General features: G+C 33.8%; 3 protein-coding genes and 1 non-coding gene across 7 annotated transcripts; 2 read left to right on the forward strand and 2 right to left on the reverse strand.

Annotated features, from left to right (window-relative positions):
* The first annotated feature begins 1291 nt into the window (after positions 1 to 1291).
* eph3 (ephrin receptor) lies at positions 1292 to 14428 on the forward strand. Its single transcript, NM_001078223.1, is given in 21 exon segments — positions 1292 to 1461; positions 2232 to 2299; positions 3135 to 3250; positions 3627 to 3869; positions 4099 to 4292; positions 4687 to 4791; positions 6562 to 6717; positions 7241 to 7349; positions 7834 to 7981; positions 8150 to 8231; positions 8679 to 8833; positions 9044 to 9173; positions 9909 to 10115; positions 10646 to 10747; positions 11191 to 11373; positions 11627 to 11688; positions 11953 to 12162; positions 12510 to 12704; positions 13152 to 13300; positions 13642 to 13794; positions 14150 to 14428. Coding segments are annotated over 21 exon segments (3009 nt in total). The 5' UTR covers positions 1292 to 1406; the 3' UTR covers positions 14337 to 14428.
* Positions 14429 to 15055: 627 nt separating this feature from the next.
* On the forward strand, positions 15056 to 22776 carry LOC100184222. 4 transcript variants are annotated; one of them, XM_002124639.4, is made up of 17 exons: positions 15056 to 15248; positions 15463 to 15541; positions 15922 to 16038; positions 16522 to 16669; positions 16941 to 17084; positions 17553 to 17711; positions 18003 to 18107; positions 18456 to 18593; positions 18915 to 19113; positions 19449 to 19525; positions 19777 to 19899; positions 20054 to 20200; positions 20340 to 20546; positions 20702 to 20810; positions 21084 to 21316; positions 21619 to 21777; positions 21986 to 22776. In XM_002124639.4, exons 1-17 carry the CDS (start codon positions 15089 to 15091, stop codon positions 22166 to 22168), a joined length of 2487 nt encoding a protein of 828 aa, XP_002124675.2. In that variant the 5' UTR covers positions 15056 to 15088; the 3' UTR covers positions 22169 to 22776. The 4 variants fall into 4 exon arrangements, with proteins under 4 accessions (XP_002124675.2, XP_026690976.1, XP_018668011.1 ...); XM_026835175.1 differs by lacking the exon at positions 17553 to 17711; XM_018812465.2 differs by lacking the exons at positions 16941 to 17084; positions 17553 to 17711 and having other exon boundaries at positions 15060 to 15248.
* On the reverse strand, positions 17406 to 17458 carry mir4100 (microRNA 4100). Its single transcript, NR_034495.1, has one exon. It is a non-coding gene; the product is annotated as a microRNA 4100 (primary transcript).
* Positions 22228 to 26128, reverse strand: LOC100181839 (renin receptor). The gene is made up of 7 exons (XM_002131038.5): positions 26018 to 26128; positions 25589 to 25744; positions 25247 to 25338; positions 25012 to 25137; positions 24411 to 24590; positions 23896 to 24045; positions 22228 to 23423 (listed from the first exon to the last, which is right to left on the reverse strand). The coding sequence occupies exons 1-7, from the start codon at positions 26070 to 26072 to the stop codon at positions 23127 to 23129; spliced, it is 1056 nt and encodes a 351-aa protein (XP_002131074.1). The 5' UTR covers positions 26073 to 26128; the 3' UTR covers positions 22228 to 23126.
* Positions 26129 to 26586: the final 458 nt, after the last annotated feature.

Below are 26586 nucleotides of genomic sequence, written 5' to 3' on the forward strand. Positions count from 1 at the left end.
CGGGGCTGTTTAATTGCGCCATACGTTAACCAACAATCTATGGAATATAACAATGTAGCGTGTCATAAATTTTATTACTCATTCGATAACTCGACAGCGATTTTTTTCGGTTTTGCATACTAGTGTTACGTACACATTACACATATAGTTTATTGGACAAATTTATAAGAAATAACTGTCATGTTGATTGTAACGGCCCCGCATTTTGGCTAATAAGCTCTGTGTGCATTTTTAGCGTGTTGTCATACGGAACGGTATTAAATCGTTACTTTTCACATTTCCGTTCTTTAAATATAGTACTGTGGAGTAAGATAGGATACCGTTAGCACCTAAATCCCATATTTCCTAATCGTGTTTAGAACAATTAACAAGGGTGATTAGAGTCGTGAGTTTGCGGGTATTTATTTGCTGTAAGAAATTGTTTTGTTTACCACCAAATGAAGAATAAAATCATGTCCGATATTTCCCCACTATTTTAATTATGTCCCATATCGCCCCACTTTAGTAAACGTGTTCCATCACACTTTTACCATATTAACCTGACCTTCATTACCGCGGCTTCTATATAATTTATATTAAAAAGTTTCATTAAAAACATGAGTTTCATAAATAATAACTAAGGCAGAGTTTTCACAGTAATTAAAAACTTAAACGGAAAAATACATTAGTTACTAATTGAATTTGGCATATCTTGATAACTTAATAAACGACCATTAAATTTTGAACGCATCAAACAATTAGCTGGTCAACCGTAAATAACGCTGATGAATCAATTACGTTATTTTAAAACCAAATTATTTTAGCTGTTTGCGCAGATTATTTTTAATCATCTTAATATTTCTGTTTTTATTGCAAAATGGCATCTTTATTATATATAGTAGGGTGGGGTAAAATGGAACATGTTTCATAAAACATGGGAAGTCCTAACGGTATCCCAGTTTACCCGCAGTGCCATAAATTTCGTATTTTCGCCTCGTGTTTTCATTTGGCTTATAATTAGGCTACGCTTATGTATTTCTGTAAACATGTTTCGTTTGCTACCAAATGGAACGCGAAAAAATACTAAAAACATGTCTCATCTTCCCCACCTTAGTTTACCTTGTCTTTATCCACATAAATGCGAGTACATAGGTTTGAGAGTGGGTTTATTTAAATGAAATTGCTCTCTTGACCCGATGCGCAAATCGTTCGTGCCGCTTGATTAAACGTAGTTGCTTTTTTCTTGCGGAATGCGTCTCGCCGTTAGCAGACCTCTTCTGAGCCGGTAAAGAAATTCAAAGAACTGAAAAAAGTCCGAGTGAGCACTCGTTGTGTCAGTTGTTCTACAAAGACGGTGTTGAAGAGTATTAAGTTATTGAAACGCGTTACAGAAAGAAAGATTAGTTTATACTCAGCACTTTTAAAGGATGTTTTTTCTATTTATCGTCTTCTACTGCATTTCAATTGTAACTGGAGAAATACGTAAGCAAATATTTTTTTAATTAAAAAATAGTTATGATTAATATTATGATACAACAGTCTATTTCAAAATATATGAATAATGGGATATACTGATAATAAGTATATTAAAAAGCCTTTATCATTTATTATATCCGTCATTTTATGAATGATTCCGTTGGGACAGTTGGGAGAAACGCCATGTAATCTCCATATTTAGTGACTAATACAAAATTACAACCCTTCTTACGCTGCCAACGAAAATTGTAAAACTGTATTACGTCACGTTTTTCGCAACGCTTTGAAGAATACCATATTATAGAGAAACTGTGTGGCGCAACATGCCCATAATACCACTTGGTTTCGGCTGGCCAGCCAAGCGTGCTATCTTTCGGCAGAGAGTAAATAATTGAACTAAGATTCCTTTGGACGTTTCTCATTGTGCGTCATAGCCGAACAAATGATTCAGACGCGCCCAGACAAACCCATTATTTCGCAACTTATCGCTTTTTAACGAACGGATTCACGCTTATCACTGCGCACAGTTTGACGTGAGCGATTATTTTAATAAATTTTCCAATTACTAAAACTGTAACACAGTGCGTTTTATGGGAACTGTTACACGTTCAAAGGTTTTAAAAACATTCCATTCGTCTCCGAGAGCAAACACTCTCTTTATAAATAGCCGCTCGCGCATTCCTTTTATTTGTTTGTTCAACAATGGATATCAGCGTGTTCATTGTTACGAGTTCCGCTTAAAGCAACCTTTTCATTCGAAAACTTTTTATCTGCAGACGTTTTATACAACACTAAAGTTGCGACAAGTGATTTAGATTGGGCCTTACACCCCACATATGGAGCGGTAAGTTACTTGATAACGAACAGACAAATCTACCAATTGAGTAATCTGTTTTACTTTCATATCATAGGCATAGCTATTTAATCTAAAGCTTATACATACCAAGACTTCTAGCCAAATAAAAGCACCCATCTCACTACGCGTCTTATACCTTCTACACACAAGTCACAATACATTTCGGCTCTTACACATATAAAGCAACTAAAATAAACCCTTTTTCTAAATTATCTATATTTCATATCACATTTAATTAACTACATGCATTTCCACACTTACACGGAATAAGGCTTATATATGATTGGTAACCCATTTCTTAATATATAACAGACATTTCGTCAGTTACAAATAAAAAAAAGTCCATTGAACCCGTATGTCGTATTTCATTACTGTATATTCATTTCGTATTTGACTAACCGTTGCCCAATACATCTATATATTTATTATCGTATTCAACTAGTTGTTTCTATCAGTATCGTTTCCCAGTATATTCATATATTCCGATGTTAAACAATGTAACTTTTGTTATTAATACTATGTATAGTAGGGTGGGGGAAGATGGGACACCTTTAGCACATAATATCTAAATATCCTGATCGTGTTTTAAACAATTACTAACGGTTAATGGGAGTCGTGAGCATATAGTTTTATAAATTCTTGAATGTCTTTTGTTTACTACTAAACGGGACGAGAAAATAGATGTAAAAGGTGTCCCGTTTTCCCCCACCCTACTGTATATATTTTCATATCGTGTTTAACCAAACCGTTCCCCTATACATATACATATATGATATTATATTTAATATCGCATCCAACTAACGTGTTGATATCAATATAACAGTGGGAGGAATTGAGCGGACTCGATGTAGACGGGAACACAATACGTTACCACCAAGTATGTAACACAGGAATGGATGAACAGGACAATTGGGTCCGATCCCCATTTATCGACGCAAAGTATGACCTAACTTACTAATATATAGTGCCCTTAATGTTTATGTATTAGAGTGGGGAAAATGGAATTTTTTTATTCTATTTTTTTGCCCTATTTGAAAGAAAATAATGTTCAAAAGATTATAAAATCGTTTCATCACGACATCCTGTAGACCGTTATTAATTGCTTAAAACACGATCCGGATATTTGGGTATTATGTACTAAAGGTGTTTCGTCTTTCCCCACCCTACTGTATAGCTGTCATTTTGTGTGAAACCGTATCCCCACGACTCCCGTAGACCGTTGTTTATTGTTTAAAACACGATCCGGATATTTAGATATTATGTGCTAAAGGTGTCTCGTCTCCCCACCTTACTATATAATTGTCATTCTCTGCAGGTCGGCCCAGCGTATTTATATGGACATCGAATTTTCCGTTATGAAATGTGAGGAATGTCGCGAAACATTCGCGTTGTATTATTACCCGTCCAGCTCCGATACTGCTACCACTACATTCCCGCCTTGGAGAGAAAACCCCTATATCAAAATCGATACATTAGCAGCTGGTGAAAGATTCGATTCCGAAACCGTAGGTGCGGAGGGAATTAATAAGAAAACATTGGTTATTGGACCATTATCAAGGTAGATATAATGTAAATAGAAATTTTAAAAAATCGTTATTTTTCCCGCTAACGGTATCCATTTCATCCTACTGTAAAATACAAATTTAATAATTCATTTTTATTTTTTTGTCAGATTTTATCACGGTATTGAAACATTAAAAAACATTTTTTGCTACTAACAGTATCCATCTTACCCTACTGTAATATAAATACAAATATAAACACATCAATTTTTTTCCTTTTTTCAGACGCGGATTTTATATCGCTGCTCAGGACCAGGGCGCCTGTATGTCAATTATGAGTTTGAAATTGTATTATTACCACTGTGAGGAAACGACCCATAACCTGGCTTATTTTCCGAACACCATATCGGGCGGCGGTATCGCTGAATTGGTGTCGCAATCTGGAAAGTGCGTTTCGAACTCAGTATACGCGAATGAAGGTATTTTATATATTTTTCAATCTTCGCTACCGTAATCAAAGAAACAAATAAAAGTTGTTATTGGTATATAGTAAGGTGGGGAAGATGGGACAGCTTCTTCATTGTATTTTCTCGTCCCATTTGGTAGTACACTAAGAACAATCAAAGAATTATAAAACCGCATCCTTACGACTGCCATAGTGCGTTGTTATTGTTCAAAACACGATCAGGAAAGCGATTTAGGTGCTAACGGTATCCCACCTTACCCCGCAGTACTATATGGACATCCGCGCATTTTATTTCTGGAATTTTCTCGACTCGCTTTATCGATACTTCTCGTTTCTTTGAGTATGACGTAACAGTATTTTGTCCTCACATACTCTATTATGATGTAACCAACATAAATTTATTTCAGTTCCGAAATACCGATGTAACATTTACGGCGAATGGCAAGTCCCTACTGGTTCTTGTCAGTGCAGAGCTGGGTATGAACCAAATACACAACTCACCGCATGTACAGGTACGCAAACTTTACACATAAATTTAGGCGTGACTTATAGCGGTACCTTGATTCCCTGCATACCGCGGGTTATTATTTCGCCCAACATCTGCTGAGCACACAACAAACTTAGTTTGAACTTTAAACACGGAGCCTGAAATATTTCAGGCATGACGTAACTCCGCCAACGTAATGTGAAATGAATTTATCGTGATACGCCGACGGCTAAATTGTTGGCAGGAAAGAGTATATATCCCTACCGATTAAATATAAAATGCATTCGCGTTTTTTTACCTTTTAAATAACTTGCCATATTTTGGGTTAAGTTTTGACTGTCGAAAACACTTTCGGTTTTAAATGGTTAGGTTATAGTATATAGTCCTCGGTTTTGAACGGTTAGGTTAAAGGCCCACAGGAAACCTCTGGTTTGGCACCGGTTATTATCAGCGCGTCTAATAACACAATGGAAGTGGTCAAGTCCAATTTAATGGCTCGTTTGAGCGTATACTTTTGTGCTCATGACACTTCATAATAATCATGCAATGTTACACTGGCGCCACAAAAATTCTGTCAGCATGTTTGACAAAAAGGATTCGTTTTGAACTGTCTACCTTAACATGCATAAAATCTCTTTGATTACAATAAAGCTCATTAAAATAACAGCAAATAGACGATTTCGCAACAAAACTACAGTTGTTATAACTAAACACGCTTGGGATAAATTAAATAAAAGAGCATTGGTTTAAAGCGGTTCGTACGGCGAAATAACAGTCGTTATAACACGCTGTATAATAAGTATAATGAAAACAAAACAGTTAAAAAGCTTGAGTTACAGCAAAACCACAGTCGTTATAACGCGCTTATAGAATAAAACAAACGAAACTGTTAAAAAGCGTGGCTGTTAATCGAACACAGTCTATTCTTTGTCACGCGATCAAAGACTATTCTTACGCAATATTAGGTGAAATCCACAGTCGTCCCGTTACTTTACAAACGCCGCTTATAAGAGCCTTTGTCACGTTAGCAAACATGCCGCTGTAAAACATTTCGTGTCAATATTTTCCGCTGTAGTTTGATCGCTTAAGCAATTATTGAATATGCCGTGTTAAAAGCGGCCAATTCGGTATATTATAGCAAAGATAATACTGTTAACATTACGACATTGAAATCTAAATGTATTGAACGGTAAACGTCGTATTGAAAAATGAATCTCTATTTATAACTCTCTACAGTATACGGAGAGTCCCCACCCATTAAACAAACGTAATATTAATTGTTAGATAGATATGATTCACACAGGATGTATTTGTGGTGTCTGGATTAACCCCCAGTAAGAATTCTCTGCCATACAATAGCAGCGTGTTTGAATTACTGCTTGTTTTGGCAAGTTGATTAAGTCAGGTCAATCTAGGTCACACACACACACACACTGTATGTATATACACAACACAGATGTAATATAAACATTGTAGTATTGAAATAGTAGTAAACCATTTTAAATGTACTTAGCTCTGAGCACATTGTATGTTGTATGCCATATATAGTAGGGTGGGGGAAGATGGGACACCTTTTCATTCTATTTTCTCGTTCCAGTTGGTAGTAAACAAAGAACGTTCAAAGAATTATTGGATATTGTGTGCTTAAGGTTTCCCATCTTTCCCCATCCTACTATATATGCAGTACAGACGCTTGTTTTATCTTGATTGAAAAGTAATGCATTATGCATGTAGTAACAATAATGTACATTCTTTAAAAGTCCAAACATAATTAAATGATTTTATCTCCACACAGGCTGCATGGTTGGCAAGTACAAATCTACAAATGGCAATACACCTTGTCAAGTCTGCCCACAGCACAGCGTAACACATTCAACATCCGCTAGTCACTGTACTTGTGTGGCTGGACATTATCGAGCCGAAAACGACCCAATCAGCCAAGCCTGCACTCGTAAGTAGTTTTGTCAAATATTTCACATTCCTTTCGAAATATGATGCCGATGTTTCCTTTGGTTTTTAAAACAATGCCTCTAATATTTCAGCTGGTATCTGGCACCTGTATTTTAAGCATGTATTGTTTGAAACTTAATAGGTGTTCATTCTTTTATTCAAGGGTAGCCCAGGTTATTGTTTCACATTAAAAATTCCAACTTGGTGTAAGGTCTTTCATAAACTTTTGCTGTGGCACGCGTTTAGTAACCTAAGGGTACAGAGTTCAAAGCTCCATGCTGCTACCATTGTTAGCTTTTGTGTTCTTAAAAAGAAAACGCCTAACACTACATGCCCCAACTAAGTGGTCACTATTTTAATATTTTGATTGGCATGTCCCTTTAATGGAATTTCTCAAACTCAGAGGTCAATAATGAGTTGTCAAATTATCAGCCATAAAAAAATCAAAAATGTTTTTGGTAATAATTTTTCTTAATGATTTATTTTTGATATGAAATAGTTTTAATGAACTTGATTCACCACAGGGCCCCCCACTAAGCCTCGGAATGTGACTCATGTTCAAAACAAGACTTCTCTCTTATTGTCATGGGTCCCACCTTCAACTACAGGGGGTAGAACTGATATATATTACAGGTATGTTCTATCTTTAAAGATAAGACAATATAAAAAAACATTTTATAATAACATATTATATCATTTTTGGTAAAGTGTTGCGCATATGATAAAAATTTTAAACAGCTTTTAAACATAACGTAATATTATATTATGGAAAGAAAAACTTTATTCTTGTGCATTGTTGAGTTTTTATAGTAATGCTTCCCGCATGACAGACAAATTAAATTTATTCCTAAACTTTTGCTAAAATATTATTTTTTAATAAAAAATTTTGTTTAATTTTACATTCCTAAAAATTGTTGTTTTTTTACTAAAAAGTTATTTTTAACCCCAACTTGATAAAACATGACCCTATTTTTTTGCTACAAAATCATTTCATGAAAACTATTTGGTTTTAATTTTAAAATTTGAAAAAAACATTTTTTTTACTGTATTTTGGATTTAAACAGCAACTTGATAAAAAACATGACCTAACAATAAAATGTATTGTATTATTTCGCAGCATATCATGTGAACTGTGCGATTCTGAGCATGAGAACTGTCAGCCCTGCAATGTTGATGTTCAATACAGACCAAGCAACCACCAGCACACCACAACAACGTACATGGAAGTCTCAAATCTTAATCCCTTCTCATGCTATAAGTTCAAGGTGAGACTAAAACCCGATTAGGTTTTTTTTACATTTTATTTTTCAGTTTAAAAAATAGACCAAGTTTTTTAAGTTTGTTTGAGTTTTTTTAAGTTTTAAAAAACCTGTTTAATTTTTTTTAATTTTATTTTTTTATAATCTCAATATTAAAACTTTTTATTGGCACAGGTTTCTTCTTCAAATGGTGTTTCTAGGGTCAGCGTGGAGCCCGAACAATTTGAGCTAATAAAGATTTGCACCAACGCCGCTGGTAATTTTTTGACCATTATTTGAAGTAGCCCCCTTGTGAATACTCAGTATACTTAAGTGGCAAGCAGAACTAAAAGTTATGAGTCATAGTATTAAGTATTTAGTCATAATGGGAAGTGTTACATACTAATGACTAATATTTATTTATCACAAAAAGATTACTTCACTGAAAATCATTTCCAATTTAAAAACCAAATCAAATGAAATGTTCAGATTTTTTTCATATCCAATGCCACACCTCGTAAAAAATGGTATTTTAGTATTAAAACGCTGGGGTGCAACTGATACGTATATACCCATGTTTTAAAGTTATGGGATTACGTTTGCAATTCAATAAAAACATCAAATAATACAGTGTAAAACAAATTACCCAAATGTGTAATAACCATAAATATTGTAATCCGTTTAATATTTAATCATTCCGTTGTAAGATTAAATATTTTTATAGCTCCGTCTGCTGTCACGGGCCTTAAGTTTATTTGGATTGGGGAAGTTTCGGCAACTTTAAGTTGGTTGCCGCCCACACATAGCAACAAGATTGTTGGATATGAAGTGCAATTGTTCCAAAACAATCAGCGTTTAAAACTGACAAAAATTATGGAGGTAAATAATATTACTGTTAAAATATATAATAGTTATTGGATATGTATAGTTTCATAAAATCCTACAAATTTACACTTTTTCTTACAAATAAGATTTATTAAATAAAAATGGTAAAAATTTAAAACAAAAATATTTTTTTTTATTCGTTACAAATAGTTAAATTTATGTTTAATCAATTTTAATTTACTTTATTTCTCACATTAATTCTAGGTTTCAACACCAAACGTTACAATAAATGGTTTGAACCCTGGATGGAAATATGTAGTGATGGTACGAGCATGTAATAACGATGGGTGCGGCCAGTTCAGTGAAAAACTGCAGCTAGTTACTTATGACAAAGGTAAATATTTAATAGAAAATCCCAGTATGTTTCCGGGTGTTGGGATAATAGGTAAATCTTGGCCTAGAACCCATGGCGTGCCACGCTGTAGGACGTCACCCATATAAAATAGAATGCTAGTAATAGTTAGGTGACTTGCTGCAAAAAGTTCGGGAGGCACTAAATTATCATTATATAAAACATGTCACTCAATTTCCAATTAATTTCTTTTAAACAATTATTGATATTTATTTTATTGAATTAGGCGGCCATTTTGTTCGTCATTCTTGTATTTATTTTATCAACGGCAGGTGTTAACGACTGTTGGTTTATCACTTCCTGCCATTTTCTTTGAAGTTCAATGTTTTTTTAAAGCAAACAATAAATCGACATCAAATTTCTAGTTAATTATTACAAATATGCAAACTTTAAATTATTTTGTAGAGAATTTCTTTGTTTTAAAACCATACATCAGCTAAACCACTCTATTCTGATAGTATTGCTACAAAGCATGATATATTTTAGAAAGCTGATATTCTCACATAATAAAATTTACGTGAATTTTATTAAAACATAACACCTACGCTACAAAGTATTGCTATGTATTGCTAATGGCAAAAAATAATTTTTTCATGTAAAATTTGTGCTGGAAAATCTGTTAGTAACATAAACACACTCTAGAAAAGGCGTTAGAAACAAAGAAAAAACTCATTTGTTATTTTAACATACTGGTAAAATATTTTCTTCCATTCCCAGGTTCTGAGCCTGAATCTATAGTGGAAGGCAGTACTACATGGATTGGAGGAGTTATTGGTGGGGTTCTAGTTATCGTTATAATAATTATTGTCGTGATGATAAAAAGACGACAAACCGATAAAAAGAAACGAAAAGAAATCCAAGCCAGAACAAAACTCAACGAAAACACTCAACAACTAAACCAGAGTAGCTTTTTACAAACCGCAGGTTCGAATTTTATTTTATTGAATATGTGTCTGCTAATCTGGATTAACATTATTAAAGGCATGGCCTTTAAGCTGTGTGTTATTCACAATTGTTAGAAAACTGATTCATCAAGCTTTATAAAAATCAATAGAATATGCCGCGCGACAATCTGTGTCAAAAGATTAATTTTTTTCTGTGCTTGTTTGTGTTCAACACCAGCTGCATCTGTCTGTTGGGAGAAATACCTAAACCAGTTCTGTTTGGTTGTAAATTCCTTGGAATTTTTTTACCTATTTCTATAAAGTGAAGTCATACAGCAAGGCACATCTGGGGGCCTGGCTTTCAGAACAGAGTTAGCCTATTACCCCCAAAAAATGTAACATTACTAATTTTTTCTCAAAATTTTAGAAAATTAATTTACAAAAATGTTACCGCAAAATTTTTACATTAAATTTTTATATACTTTTTCTCAATAATATTACATATAGCATAGTTTCCAATTTTTTACAAAACATTAGCTGCAAAATTTTTACATTAATTTTTCCACACAGGGCGAACTTATGTTGATTACCGTGACCCCCACAATGGGGTAAAAGAAATCGCAACCGAGATTGATCAAACGAGAATTAAGATCGACAGTGTTATTGGAAGAGGTTAGCCAATATGATGTATTATCAATATTGCGATATTATTTCTTGTGTGTTTATTACATTTAACTCTTTGATGTGAGAATTATGAATGGCATTGTATTTGTTCACGGTGAGTCAGATCGTTTTATTATGATGTGACCTTTTCGGTTGTGGCTTTTCACAGTGTTTTCACATTTTAACCAAAGGCTACTGGGTTTAATGCTCAATGTTGCGACTGCTAGTCTGCTACCATTGTGAATGGGCAAAAAACTTAACATTAATTGCTACAACTCAGTGGTAACTAACAATCACCCACAAAGTTACTTAAGTGGTAACTTATAAGCGGGTACAAGGTGCATAAAACAGAACACCCGTGAAAGTTACATTTACTCATTTTCTTTTAACTATGACGTCATTTTTGTTACCTATGATGTCATTTATATTTATTCAACTATGATGTCATATAGGTGAGTTCGGTGAAGTGTGTCGTGGTAAAATGTTGACGGGCAAAACAACGACTTCTGTCGCCGTGAAACGATTAAAACACGGAGCAAGTTTAATTGACCACACCAACTTTCTACGAGAGGCATGCACTATGGCACAGTTTAAAGACCCGAATATTATTCAACTGAAAGGAGTGGTTACTAAAAGTAAGTTATGTTTTACTGTTTGAATTAAGTTTCTTCAACCCAGTGATCACTAATAGTCTAAAATTCCAAATGGTCAGCCATACATTAAAATAGTTTTGCTTTACTGTTTAAATTAATTAGATATAAGTTCATCTTAAAAATAATATCAACTAAATACATATCAACTAATTTGCCAGAAGTTCTATGTACAACAGTTGATAAATTTATTAATGTTTAGTTATGTAAATAGATTTTAATATTGTTAATTTTCCAGGCATCCCTGCAATGATAATCACGGAATTTATGGAGCATGGTTCGCTTGATAAATTTTTACAGGTGAATTATTTTATTGCGATAACTGAAGTACATTACCCAAATCCCCAGCTTTAACCAGATTTTGAAAAATTGAAATTATAAAAACTAATTTATGAAAAGCACAAAAACATAACTGCTGGATTAAGTATTTAATTTGTAGTACTGCGTTTACTCTAACCTAAATCTTCTGGCATGCCTCGCTGTAATACCTCACCCTTTCTAGTGTATTTTTTTATTTTTTGTAGTTTTTCTGGTTTCTTATAAAAGATCTTCTTTTTTCAACAGGCTCGTTCTGGGCAGCTTACTGTTCTACAATTACTTGAAATGTTACGCGGCATCGCAAGTGGAATGAAATATCTTTCATCAATGAAATATGTTCATCGAGATTTAGCTGCAAGAAATATCCTTGTTAATTCTCAACTTGTTTGTAAAGTATCCGACTTTGGTCTTTCAAGAACTCTTGAGAATGACCCTCAAGCTACCTATACTACACAGGTATTAATATGATTATTTGAATATTAGTAATGTAATTTACACAGTAACTTGTAAGCTGGCACTAGGTGTATAAAAACTCGTGTTGTAACAACTGTTTTGTTTGCTGGCCGTGTGCTGATGCGAAGGCAAGTTACATTCATTTATTTAATGTTTCATTCATTTAATGTTTCAATATATGTTGAAGGATTTTTGAATCAATAAAATATATGGGCCACCCACTTTTGGGTAAAACCCCATCTGAACTTAAATTGCTTTGTGTTTGTTTATACTTCATGGCATTATAAAAACTTTTTACCATTTTTTCTCTGTTTATGTCAAAAAATCTTTAAAATTTAATTTTCTCCTAGGGTGGAAAGATCGCCCTCCGCTGGACAGCGCCTGAGAGCATCCGTTGTCGTCAATTTACATCAGCAAGTGATGTATGGAGCTATGGGATCGTTATGTGGGAAGTCATGTCTTATGGGGAGAAACCTTACTGGGATATGAGTAATGAAGTTGTGACAGAGGTATTAGAAGATGGATACAGGCTCCCGTCACCTGAGGCAAGTTATATAAGCCTATTATTGGATTAACAACATTGTGTATTTGCTGGATAATCAACATTGAAATATTTTACATAACTTAAGAAAAGCATTTGCATTTAGCAGTAGCGGACAAAAATAAATTTTTTTTCCAAAAATTTTTTTTTTAAAAGTTTTTGGCAGGGGGAAACAATTTGTATATATAACTATTAATACTTATTCATCTTTTTTATTACGGTATCGAAAATTAGATTAATTAAAACAACAAAAAAAGGAATGAACAGCAAAACCATTCATTAAAAACACGCTACTAGTAAAAACTCTTTGAATAAAAAGTCAAATAAAGGCATGGCTGCTAAACATACAAACCAAAATTAGTCTTTTTTGAAATAATATTCTTTGTTGTGCGTTTGGCGCCACATTTCTTTTGGTTTGTAATTTAACTAAACAAATGTTTAAATATTACAGGGTTGTCCTACTCCTGTTCATAGTTTGATGTTGAAATGTTGGTCTTATGAACCGAAACGCAGACCAACCCTGCTGGAAATCATTAAGACTTTGGATCATTTTATTAAACAGCCCAGCTCTCTTCAAGATGACATGGAAGCTGATGCAAGGTGGGAGATCTTTTAATAAAATATTTTTTTATTTATCTCTTTGAAAACAATAGTGAAGATCTCAAAGCAGCCATACATAAAGAACTAAATAAAATTATCCACAAGTGCAAATTACGTAAACAGGCACGAGAAAAACTGTGTTGAAAATTCTGTAAAAAAGGTAAAAAAACCCAAATGAAAAAAGAAACCCGTTTAAAAAAGTTTGCCCCACTCTGCGAGGCTAATTTTTTTGTATTTATCCTATTTTCTTGTAATTTTTTTTTCTTAAGAAAGTTCTGTGTCTTAGTGATTTCATACCAAAATTTTATATTCAATTCCTAACCACAAATGTTTATCTTCAGTGCCCCGCTGTTAAAGCCAGACAGTCCCAACAGCATTCAAGATGTATCAACATTAGACGAGTGGTTAGACATGGTAAAACTTGGAAGATACCGCAGGAGTTTTCATAACAACGGAATTAATGATCTTGAAAGCTTGGCTCACATAAGTGAAAGGTAAAAAAATATCATTATTGTGTAATTTGATTGTATTTTAATATTTTTCAATTCATTTTGATTCATAGCGGGGTTTAAAGACTGTTTTGCTGCGCTGTTTTACATATGTAAAGTCCTTTGACGAGGCAAGCTAAAAAAAACATGAGAAAATGCCATAAACAAAAACTGTATTTCTAATGTGGGACTTCATAGAATATGTCAGAATTGGCCCCTTAAGCTGCCCCGAGGTGTTTGAGACAGAACACCCGTGTTATAACGAATGTCGTTGGTCCGGCACGCAAGGATAAATAAGTTTCATTCATTTGTTCGTTTATTTGTGTATATAGATTTTTAATACATAACATTCTATACGCAGTGAGTTGGACAGACTTGGCATAGCGTCACCTTCCCACCGCACCAGACTACAGGGAGGCATTAACACTTTACGACAACATTTGGTCGAAGTAAACGAAGTTCAATCCAGCAGTAACGCACCTTACGACGCCCACGCTTCAACGCTACCAATAGCTCACGGGAAACCAAGCAATCCTGTTGCAGTTTGATCCTATTTTTAAAACGCCACACAATGTATTTTCATATAAATTTGTGTTTTTTTCGTGTATTTATTATTTAATAAAGATTACTGTTTCAAATTTCAAGGTTTTGTGAGCATTTGCCTACGCGTGAATAGTCGTTCTGCTATTTTAGGTAAACATACATAAAGAAAACAAAAACAACGTTCACCTCTAACAATTTTGACAACAACCCATAAATTGTGGTTATGTTTCTTGCCCAAGGACACATACGCCTATTACGGTAGCAGCGAGATGGCATTTGAGATAAAACGTTATATATTTAAATAATTCACTAGTTATAGTACACTACAAATCTACGAAAAACATTGACTCATATAACTACAGATTAATAGTACAGTATTCACAAATTCCCACAATACAAAACAATAAGTTAGACAATTAAACAAAGTCAAAAGTTCACACGTTTGTATTTTTAAACGTAACAATGCCGCAACAAAACTTTTCCATGACAGTCGGTGTAAACCTGGATTTCTGTACGTAAATTCTACTTGCTGTTAAATAGTAAAAAAACACCGTTTAAAAACTTCTACAATACAGTAAATGTGTGACGATTGCACTAATTAACACTTTCCATATATCAGCTGTTTAAATGTACAACTGTGAGTCGTAAAAGCTATTTGTGATGTCACAACGTAGGGCTTACTTAGGTTTAGTGTTTGATGTTACAGTATGTATGTATGTGTGTCTGTCTGTTAGAAAAATGTGTGTTATAAAAAAGTATGTATATAAAATATCTTAACCGATTAAAACAAGGTTGCCGTAGGAAATATTTGCCGGGTATTGGTGTAAAAAGTTTTAGCCATCAAGACGTTTCTTCGTTTGATAAAATCAACCAAAATTCACAGAATTCTTGTTGTACGTTTGTTCAAAAAAACCAAGGCAAGTAAATATGCTCAATTAAAAATATTTTAATATTTCGTTACTTCTGCTACCAGGCATTATGTAAATAATCTTTTAGCGGCTCATCTCGTATAAAAAAAACGTAGTGTAGTTCCGACGTTTCGTCTGCCATACGGCAAGACTTCGTCAAGGATTTTTTTATTAGTTTAAAATTTTAAATAGACCGATATAACAATATATAATTGGTATTTAGATAATTCACCAGAATCCACGGATGTCCGATTTCTGACAAAACAATTTCAAAACTGGCTACAAGTTGTTCTTGCGCTAAGGTTAGTATAATTATGAATGAATGAATCCTTGCGTGGCCGTAAAACGACAGTCGTTATAACACGGTTATTGTTCTGTTTTACAAACTTCGTCTCCGCTGAAGAGTTACCACGTATGCAACTTTGTGGGTGATTACATTTTGAAAATTCCTTTTTTTGTAGTGTATGGCTGACATTTTAGACAACCCTTTGGAAAGAATTGCATTTTTTTAATTTTTTAGCCAAACATAGAAAAAAAACGATCACCCAAAAAGCTACATAGTTGGTAATTAAGCACAGGCATTGTTTACTATAAACCGCCTATAATTTACAATCAAACCCCCTTTTAAACCTAATTTATTCGAAACGACATTACTGAACTAATACACAACATGCATCAACAGATTTGCAAGTGAGTACGTCGCCCCCGTTATCAACCAAGCAGTGAAAGAAATGCATCACCAACTCCTGTTTAAATATGGATCGAAGTGCATTCCTTATCAACAACTTAAGCTACTAAGGTAGTATTGTCATATTTGGTAGGGTGGGGGGGGGGGGGGGGATGGGACACCTTTAACACAATATTCAAATTTCCTGATCGTGCTTTTTTATCAAAGGTGTATAGGAGTCGTGAGAATATAGTTTAAAAATCTTTTATTGTTCTTTGTGTACTACTAAACGGGACGAAAAATAGAATAAAACGGTGTCCCATTTTCCCTTACCCTAGCTACTCCATATACAAACGAATAAACGTAACTTAATATTTACCCTCGCCAATATTTACTGTAAGATGGGACACCGTTAGCACTCTATAATCGCATATTGCCAATCGTGTTTTAAAGAATTAACAGCGTTTTTAGAGTCGTTCGGCTACAGTTTTATGATTCTATTATATTCTATAAATATTCTTTGTTTTCTATCGGATGGGATGAGAAAAAATAAGTAAAAGTGTCCCATCTTACCATATCCTACTGTGATTTTTTTATATTTTTTAAAAATCTTAGAACATCTGGAAAAGTGCCGCCATCTTTAAACAATTGGATTAAAGACGTGAAGTCGAACCACCGTTCATCGATATCGACCGGTTCCCTAGTTCGATTTACTGACGTTACAAAATGGCCGACGGAAGATGGCTCGTGGGAGATAGCACGGGTGAGATTATACCCCATGTGACGTCACTAAAAACGATTCATTATGACTTGACCCGTTGCTTCATATCGAATATATCGTTATCACCCAAATCCCATATTTCCTGATCGTGTTTTAAATAATTACCAACGCTCTTTTAGAATCATAGGGATACAGTTTAAAATTGTTTAAATGTTCTATGTTTGCTACCAAATGGAACGAAAAAGTATAAAACCATGTCTCATCCTACCCCACCATACTATTAAATGACATTATACAACGCTTATTATTACAGGTTTTTATGTCACAAGGCTACAGGTCGGGTACCGGCAATACTTCGTCCTCATTCGATACTTCTGCTTTGTTCAGTTATATGTTTCGATGTCGCAACTTTGAACGTTACTTACAAGATATTAATGTCGCAAAAAATATACTGGAAGTAAGTGTTACAATATAGGGTGGGGTAGGATGGGACACGTTTTCATTCTCTTTTATCCTCTCATTTGGAGGTAAACAAAGAATACTTATAAAATTGTATAAGAGTATGATCGCAACTTAAAAAAAACGTTGTGAACTCTACAAAACACGATCAGATAATATACAGTATCCCATCTTACCCCATAGTAGAGTATACGTAGGCGATGCAAATCTATATTCAAAGTTAATTTCGGCTCTATAAAAGTCTAGATTCGCGTCATAACTGTAAAGTCTATAACACTTACGCCATGTGGCTTTAACTGTTGCAAGCATTCATTCGATTCGTGAGTTTTCATCTAATGATTAATGATACATCAATCATAAGACGAAAGCTCATGATCATAACATCATTTCCTTTCACATGACTGTCCTTTACAAATAAACGTGTTCCAGCTATTCAAACGTTAACATTGAGCCTGTGACGTCACAGGTGCGTAACAATGCCATGCACAGCCCACGACTCGAGTTCACAGATCAACAAATGAAAGAATATTTTGGTATAATATCTTGTCTGTTTGACGACGAAAGGTTAATTCTTGAAACGCAGCAATTTGAGCAATCGACCAAAGCGTTGCAAGAATTTAAAGAGGTAAAACGTATTGTGTCCCTTTTCATTTAGTAGTAAACAACGAACACTCAAAAAGGTATAAAACCGTACGCATGTAAGACGAGTATAGTATTAGACGTCTTACCTATCATACTTTTTTGTTCAGCCCTTTATTCTACGGGTTGCATATAGTACTGTGGGGTAAGATGGGATTTTGTTAGCAGCTAAATCCCAGATTCCCTAATCGTGTTTTAAGCAACTAACAATGCTAGCTTAAAGTTGCGGGGCTACGGTTACATAGTTCTATATATAAACATACAAATTTTTTTTCAGATGAGAGACAGATTGGCGAAAACTGATTATACAAAAACTACGATCAAGTTTATTGGCGAAGAAAACGCGATGTTGTCTCGTTGTGTTTCAGCGAATCAGTCTCAGGTAAACGACACCATTTTTAGCACAGTGATTAAATAAATTGTTATAACGCGTATGTACAACTTTGTAGGTTTTTTCTGTACAACTGAGAGGCCACTGAATGACTAAACAATTTTTTACAAATAAAATGTAATATTTGTGTGGTGTATAAACCATCGGTTCTAAGTAATAGCAATGCTCCAAACCAGTGGTCACTATTAGGTTGTCAAATTGTCAGCCATATGGAAAACCATGTTTCGAATTTGTCTATACTCGCAAAAGTACACAAGTGTATAAAAAAGAACATCCATTATATAGGCCTTATTACTCTGCAACGCGAGGATTCATTTGTTCATTTTTCTCTTTTCACAGTTGATCTCGCTTCGCAACTTATATGACAATATTACACGAGATTTCGTCAACGTTTCGAAACAAGCGTTAACATTAAACAAAGCTTGCGATCAGTTTCAACAGAAGATTGAAAACCAACTTGATCATTTGGATTCAAAAGTTAGTTTGGTTATAAATAATACAAGATCTTGGTGATATGATTTATATATATCGAAAACTACTGATTTTTTTCTGAAACGGATACTTTTAGTTTTTTTTACACATAAATTTAACCTAAATTAAGTTACAAAGAAAAAGTTTTAAAATAACATTAAGTTTTTTGTTTTGCATTCAGGATTAATGTTTGACGAGTTTAGTCCGTTGGACATTTTTATCTCATATACGCTTTAAACCGGCTAAGTTTGAGTTATTTTACGCTCATTTTTTTAGCATACGACAATTGAGTGCGCTGAATCTATAAAAACATTTATTGCGTTTCAGGTAACCAGCCTTCACAAACAAGTGGACGAGTTCGAAGAATGCATGAACCGCAGTGAAAAGAAGCCACCATCGACTAGCTGTAAAGGTACATGGCAGAGAATTCTAAGAAAACTCACACGAAAGAAATCTGCTGATAAACCAACCCCTTCAAGTCGATGCCAAACTAAATGTCAAAGCGAAAATGTCCTAATGGGAACAGGTATATATAAATAGTTGTCCGGTGCCAAGGTATGGTATTGGTTAGTTCGCCCAGCCTAGAGAATACGGGTTCAAGGCTCATATCTGCTACCTTTTGGCGTGTATGTGTTTTCGCGAAGTGTGCGAAACGGAACACTTGCTGTGTTATAACGACCGTTGTTGCTCCGCCACGCGAGTACAAATATGTTACATTTAATCAACAGTATAGTCGTTAAACGCTATGGTAAAACCCAAAAGACAGTTAGGTATTTAACTTAGGTTAAGTTGAAACAAATTGTACTTCTGTCATTGATTAGTTTCTTTTCTGTTCATTTTTACCTTATGTGTATTAAAAAGGTACGAAAAGAAAAAAGGACGAAAATTATAATGTGAAAATGAAGAAACGAAAAAACGACCTCGACCCCGTACAAGCGGTATATATGCTTACACATAAGCTGTATTAACTTGTTTTTACTATATTTTATTTATAGCACTGCATGGTAATATTGAACACTGTTAGCATCACCTATAAATCCCATACTTTCTGATCATGTTTTAAATAACAACGCTGTAGAGACACAGGACTACGGTTATATAATTCTGCAAATATTCTTCTCTCTACCAAATGCGACAACTAAAAAGAATAAAAACATGTCCCATCTTACCCCACCCTACTATACTTCAGAATCTGGTGGAAACAATGTTGGCAAGTTTAAAAGATTCAGATGTAAAAAAGAAAAATGGCGGCGGCGGTGGCGGAAGTAATACGAAGTATCAGAACATTTTACAAACATTTCTATTAAGCCAGGTCGGTTACTTTACCCGTTATAACACGGGTGTTCTGTTTCATACACTTCGTGCCAGCTTACGAGTTACCAAGTATGTTGCTTTGTGGATGATTGTTTTTTTAAAACTATTATGTTTTTTAAGTATTTTTAAAGGTAACTGAATTATGATACTAGAATGGGAACAAAGGAGCCTCCTATTACGAAACAATGGATGAAAATTCTCGATATCATTCAAAAGTTACTTTTGTGTCAAATTTTGCTGTTTCCACCCCTGAGCCACAACCTACAGAACAAGACGCAGAAGCGACAGCGGCGAAAGAGGTTTTGATTATGACGTAACAAGTTTTTTTATGACGTAACAAACTTTAAATATCACGCAACGAATTTTAAGAATAAACCAGCGATCATGATTTTTATAAACCTATATACTCATTATTATAACGGTATCCCTTTTCGACAGGCTTTAAAAAATCTTGGGTTAGAACTCCCAGAAACGATAAGCGACCCCGTTCAACTGTTCAAAGATTATTGCGAAGAAATCCACCAAGAAACACTATCTTTTCATACCTTTGTTGCGTCACATAGATGCTTTGTCACGTTGATACAATTCTTTAACAACTACTCCATAGCACGGACAGACGTCAAGCAGGATGAACTCTTTATTGAGGTATAGTAGGGCGGGGTGGGGTAAGTCGGGACATGGGGCAAGTTAGGACAATTTTTAGAAACACATTTTTGATTTATACATTTATTGTTTAAATTTTTAGTTTTTTTATAATTTTTGTCGTGGAGTCATTTAAAGATACAGTTAATGTTTCGCAGTTGAAATACAGTTCATTATTATGCGATACGGTTTCAATCACCGAAAGCATGGCCGCCAACAGCGTTCTAGCAGAGGCAAATATTTTTACAACGCCGCAAAACGCAAAGCGTAAGTAAAGTTTACAACTGTGGGGAAGATGGGACGACTTTAACACATAAAATCCAAATATCCTCATCGTGTTTTAAACAATTAACAACGGTCCATGAAAGTCGTAAGGATACGGTTTCAAGATTTTTTGAATGTTCTTTGTTTACTACCAAATGGGACGAGAAAATGGAATGCAAAGGTCTGCCATGCATCTTCCCCCACCCTATTATAATGGATTTTCACTATTGTTTTCAAAGAGATAAATAAAAATATATTTTATGTTATTTTTTACAGAGCAACTGAACGAATACTGTTTACAAAGAGGTGGGACACTTCCATTGTATTACACCAACCAAACAGAAAATAACAGGACCGGTCAAAAAATCTTAAGTTCCACGGTCCGATCATATCTTCGAAACTCACTCACCGATTCTAGAATGCCTAACTATTGCAATGGGCCCGATGATATACCAGACCCGCAAGACAAATATATTGTATATGCTGATATTGTGGAAACTGAAAGCTTCGTAAGTCAATTGTTGCGAACAGGTTCAAGGCTCGTTGCTGCCACCATTGTGGGTGTATGTACTTTTGGGCAAAACACCTAATGACTGTTCTAACCCAGTGGTCACGAACTGGTTACCTTAATTGTTATCCATACACATACTAAAAAAACAATTACTCACTAAGTTGCATGCGTGGTAACTCGTAAGCGGGCACGAGAGGAATAAAACAAAACAACCATGTTATAACGATTAACGACTGTAGTTTTCCCGCCACACAAGGAGAGCAAGTTGCATATATATTCATATATTGACTTATTCTGCAGCCGCAGCGTTCAATGTTGGCATCGAGCGAAACAGCAGCAAAACAAATGTTGGATAAACTGGGTGTTGTGTCAGATGGTAAAACACATACACCTTACATGGAAAGATTGGAAGCATATGCGAGGGAATGGGGCTACACGGTTGTTCCTCATACACGAGAAGTAAGAAATGTGGTTATAGTAGGGTGGGGTAAGATAGGACACATTTTTATTCGCCTTTTTCGTTCTTTTCATATATTTGTATAATCGTATTCTCACGACTCTTGCAAATTGTTTAAAAAAGATTAGGAAATATGAGATATAGGCGTTTACAGTATCCCAAAATGTCCAACCAAAACAAAGTGACACACCAATCGAATTTCATTTTCAGATTAATCTGAACGTAGAAGTTCCAACAATGTACGATTGTGTCGTCACAAGCAAATGCCTCAAAGACACAAAGCAAAGTTTCATCGTATGTAGTAACGTTATTGGTACATACGACTCCAACGACGCGAAGGAAAGTGCCGCTTTAAATGCATTGAGGTTACTTGGGGTCACGCACAATACCTGATCCTACGTCACAATGACGTCATAGGTGTGACGTCATACTACAATGTTTATTCAAAATCGTGATTTCACAAATACGTTTATTGCACACTTACAACCAAATATACAACAACGTTTAATTATAAGTTACATGTTATATAGTAGGGTGGGGGGAAATGGGACACCTTTAGCACATAATATCCAAATACTCTGATCGTGTTTTAAACAATTAACAACGGCCTATGGAAGTCGTGAGGATGTACGGATAATATATAATTCTTTGAATGTTCTGTTCACTACCAAATGGGACGAGAAAATAGAATCAAATAGTGTCCCATCTTACCCCACCTTACTTACGTACTTAAATAATTATTTTGTGGACGTTTTACAAATTTGAACACAGCATAATACGGGAACGTGTACAACTCTTGCAAGATTTATAATATTTATCATAGGCGCAAAACGTGGGGTGGTGAGGGTTCAAGGCCACCCCTGATTTTTATAATTAAGAAACATTACAGTCAAGAAGGGCAAAATTGCCATTATATTTTTTTCTGAATTTACATTATACAGCACACTGTATTTTGAAAAGTTTTGCGCCTATGATTATAAAAGAACCATATGTTTTCTACACAAACACAGTATCATGTGCAAGGTCATTTGTTTTGTTTTGGATCCACCAATGTAAAACACAATCCACAATGCATGTTATGACATTATAATATAGTAGGGTGGGGAAGACGGGACACCTTTGGCACATAATATCCAAATACCCTGTTCCTGTTTTACACAACTAACAACGTTCTATGGAAGTCGTAAGGATACGGTTTTATAATTGGTTAAATGTTTTTTGTTTACTACTGAACAGGACAAGAAAATATATAATATAAAATAAAAGGTGTCCTGTCTTTCCCCAACCTACTTTATAGATTTTATCAAGTGAGCCCTATACTTTTATTAAAAAAATCGCCAGAAATTGTGTTTTATTCGTTTTTAATACGTTGTGTAGCCATTCTGTATATTAAGCTATCACTACCAGGATCCATCACCCATATTACATACACAGCAAAATACACGGCCAAAACAAAAAACACAGAAAACCAGATACCGATATTTAGCATGGCTGAATACTGTGATGAGGTAGGGACAACTGTTCCGTTAATATTTGTGTCATCGTCAACTGCTCGTGTATAACGAGCATTGAATGTATGAGGAGCAACAACCATGTTAACCTCAACTAGCATGTTATTGTTGTAAAGATCTTTGAATTCTTTCACAAACTGAAAAAAAGAGGATTTGTTGAGTGTTTTCCTTCATATTAAAAATTTGAAATTTATTTAAAAAGTTATTATATTTTATAATATTTAAAGTTGACCAAATAGATTTGTTATTGTACTTTGGAAATGCTGAAAATCCCCTTTGGGCATTTTTCGACAACTAACATTAATATATAGAGTAGTTTTAACAATATTAGATAATATATAGTGATATATGTGGGGTAGGATTTGATACTGTTAGCCCTATATCCCATATCTCCTAATCAAAGTTTTAATAATTAACAACGCTGTTTTAGAGTGACTACGATTCTGTAAATACGCTTTGTTTACTACCAAATGTCACAAAAAAAGAGAATGAAAACATGTCCCAATTTTACCCCACCCTACTATAAATCAAAGTACCCTAGTACCCACTACACGTACCACATATAGCAGTATTTTTATCAAAATATAGACATAGCAGACTACCAATTACCTTAGGAATAAATGCATCCAATATACTAATAGCTGATCTAACTTGACACGAGTCAACTCCATAAACTTGTTTTAAATTTTCCAATGAGGTCAACACAAAGTTATAAGAATCAGGTGTACCATCTACGCAAACCTCGGGGTGAGCTTTAATCTGTTGTAATATTAAATTAGGCAATTGTTATGTGTCCAATTGTAACAAGTTACAACTTACAAGTCAAAAATTTTGCAATACTTAAAACATAAAATTCCAAGAAATACAAAAACGTTTACATGGAAAAGAAATTTAATGTTACATATTTTCATTTAGCTCATGTTAATAGAATTATATTAACGTTAGATTGCTTATTTTATAACTTTATACTCACTCTCGAAAAAATAAAAACGAGTATATGTATATTAGTTTAAACTGTTGCAATTCTCTAGAGTTTCACATACAGCACATAGTATTTCATTATATATATATATAAGCTACAATTAGAGAATAAAAATGATAATATCTGTGATGTAAAAAATAACCTTGTCCAAGATATCCTGCATTAGTTGAATCTCAGCATAAAAAGATTGATCAATAACATTAGTTGGGTTCAAACAAGAGGGGAAAGTTTTAACAAGTGAATCATCAAGTGCTAAACGGTGCATCATTTCATCATTGGTGAATGCTAACCCATTAAATATGGGATTCCTGGTATTTCCACTCTGTAATAAAGGATTGCTTTATCATTAAACATATAAAAATACAATATAAAACAAATATATAAATATAATATACAATTTCCTAAAAATAATAAAACAAAACATATAGGCCTATATATTATACTAGCCTATAATAAAACCTAAAAATGTTTCTTTCCTTTTTAAAGAAAATTAAATAAAAAAACAAAGAGAATGGATTTAAGAAGAAAATGTTGAAACAATAGTTAATAAAACCTTAAAATGTAAACAATTTCTATAATATAGTAAATATACCCCCCCCCCCTTTTTTTTGTGTGAAAAAACAATATTTTATTAAACTGCACATAATATGGTTTACGAGCATGTTTCAAAATATAGTTGCCCCCTTTTTTAACTCCTGGATAGCCTATGCCCTTTGTTGTAATACATACACATTATTACTTACATCTGTTACTAAGTCAACAATTACAGATTGTTCTTTCCATGGTAATGATGTGATTGCTTTATTGAGTTTTTCCATTGATGTAACCCTATCATCCTCCATTGAAACTTTATCGTATTTTACAGCAAACTAAAAATACACAATTTATGGATTAGGCCTTGAACTAGGTGTAATCACTTATAAATGAATAAAAAAAAGTTTAATATAAATAGGCTATGTACTAGCGATTAGAACTTACATCATTTAATGCAAATGAAACATCAGTTGGAAGATCAATGTTAATCAGTAGATTAGCAGAAGGAGAGTCGAATATGTCATACTTTATCAAACCTTTAAAAATATATACACATTTATTATATACAATAAATATTAAACAGCCTGCTCAATTTTTTGTAAAATTTAAAAAATATTAAAGTGATTTTAGCTACCCTCAAAGCTACACTATTGAATATATACTAGAACATTACAAATTGTAATCAACTAAACACAATCAGAAAACATATAATCAGGGAAAAATATGTTCCATTGGTTTCCTACGTCCCATCTTATTTCACAGTAATATAATATGAATGATAAATACCCTGTAACTGAGTTGACATATCTGAAGAAAATCCCATCATATAATTAATAATTTGTGGGACATCATATCCATTAATATTATTTCCTTCACTCGATATTTGAATGGAATCTGGTTTGGAAACAATGTATAATTGCCCATTTATTGTGGAGATCAGACCTGAAAAAAATGAGACAGAATTATTTTGGGTAATTGTTTTTTTAGGTCTTTGATCTGAAACATCGGGAAAAATTTGCTGGTAAACTGGTAAAATTTAATAAAAATAGACAGACTGAAAAAATAGCCAATGTATTAGAGGTTGATGGTTAATTTTTAACCTTTGACGTTAAAACGCTGCCAAATCCCTTTTTACCGTAAAAATAAGAATAAAACTATTTTTCGTAATAAGAAATAACTTTAAAACTAAATAATTGTTCATAAATATAAACTTACCTAAACAGAAAATCCAAGCAATAATACCATAGTGGCTAAAAGTATACGTCTTCATTTTAGCTTTTATTATAAATATTAAATACCAGAATCTAAAATAAGAAGAAATATAAAAACTCGTGCAGGTTTGCTCAAAATTTAATTTTTCTATAACCCTGTGTTGTCTTATAATAAACCTGTCTATTCTGTTAAAACTGATGGAGTGTAAATGTACATAAACGTTACGAATATGGGTAAACTGTTTACTAAAATTTACAAATTGGAAAAGTCGTTCTGAAATTCTGATTTATAATAAATAAACAAATAAGTTTGTTCTTTCTATGTTTCACATGATTTTCTTGTTTTTCATAGAAATCATAACTTCTCATTTGTGCAAAATGAAGTTCCTACTTCCTACGTTTCCCTGTCCTGTCCTCTTAGACATGCTGCATACGCACTAGTATGTACTGCACAAAAATAGCTATTCAACAATTTAAATAATAAGTTTAGCCAAAGCGTTAGTTGCATACGTTTGTGCATTTCAGTTCCACCTATCAACGTTGGTGGTTTTCTTATTGAGCACGTAAGTGGCT

This window comes from Ciona intestinalis, chromosome 7 (genome assembly GCF_000224145.3).
Source record: "Ciona intestinalis chromosome 7, KH, whole genome shotgun sequence".
Lineage (NCBI taxonomy): Eukaryota > Metazoa > Chordata > Ascidiacea > Phlebobranchia > Cionidae > Ciona > Ciona intestinalis.

Excerpts from the sequence above, each read along its gene's own strand:
- LOC100184222 (XM_002124639.4), top strand. The coding sequence starts at position 15,089 with ATGTATATAAAATATCTTAACCGATTAAAACAAGGTTGCCGTAGGAAA. Across the intron at positions 16,670-16,940 it reads GCTCGTGGGAGATAGCACGG|GTTTTTATGTCACAAGGCTA; the intron begins GTGAGATTATAC and ends TTATTATTACAG. Across the intron at positions 18,108-18,455 it reads TTTCAGCGAATCAGTCTCAG|TTGATCTCGCTTCGCAACTT; the intron begins GTAAACGACACC and ends CTCTTTTCACAG.
- LOC100181839 (XM_002131038.5), bottom strand. The coding sequence starts at position 26,072 with ATGAAGACGTATACTTTTAGCCACTATGGTATTATTGCTTGGATTTTC. Across the intron at positions 25,339-25,588 it reads TATGTCAACTCAGTTACAGG|GTTTGATAAAGTATGACATA; the intron begins GTATTTATCATT and ends ATATTTTTAAAG. Across the intron at positions 24,046-24,410 it reads TGCAGGATATCTTGGACAAG|ATTAAAGCTCACCCCGAGGT; the intron begins GTTATTTTTTAC and ends ATATTACAACAG.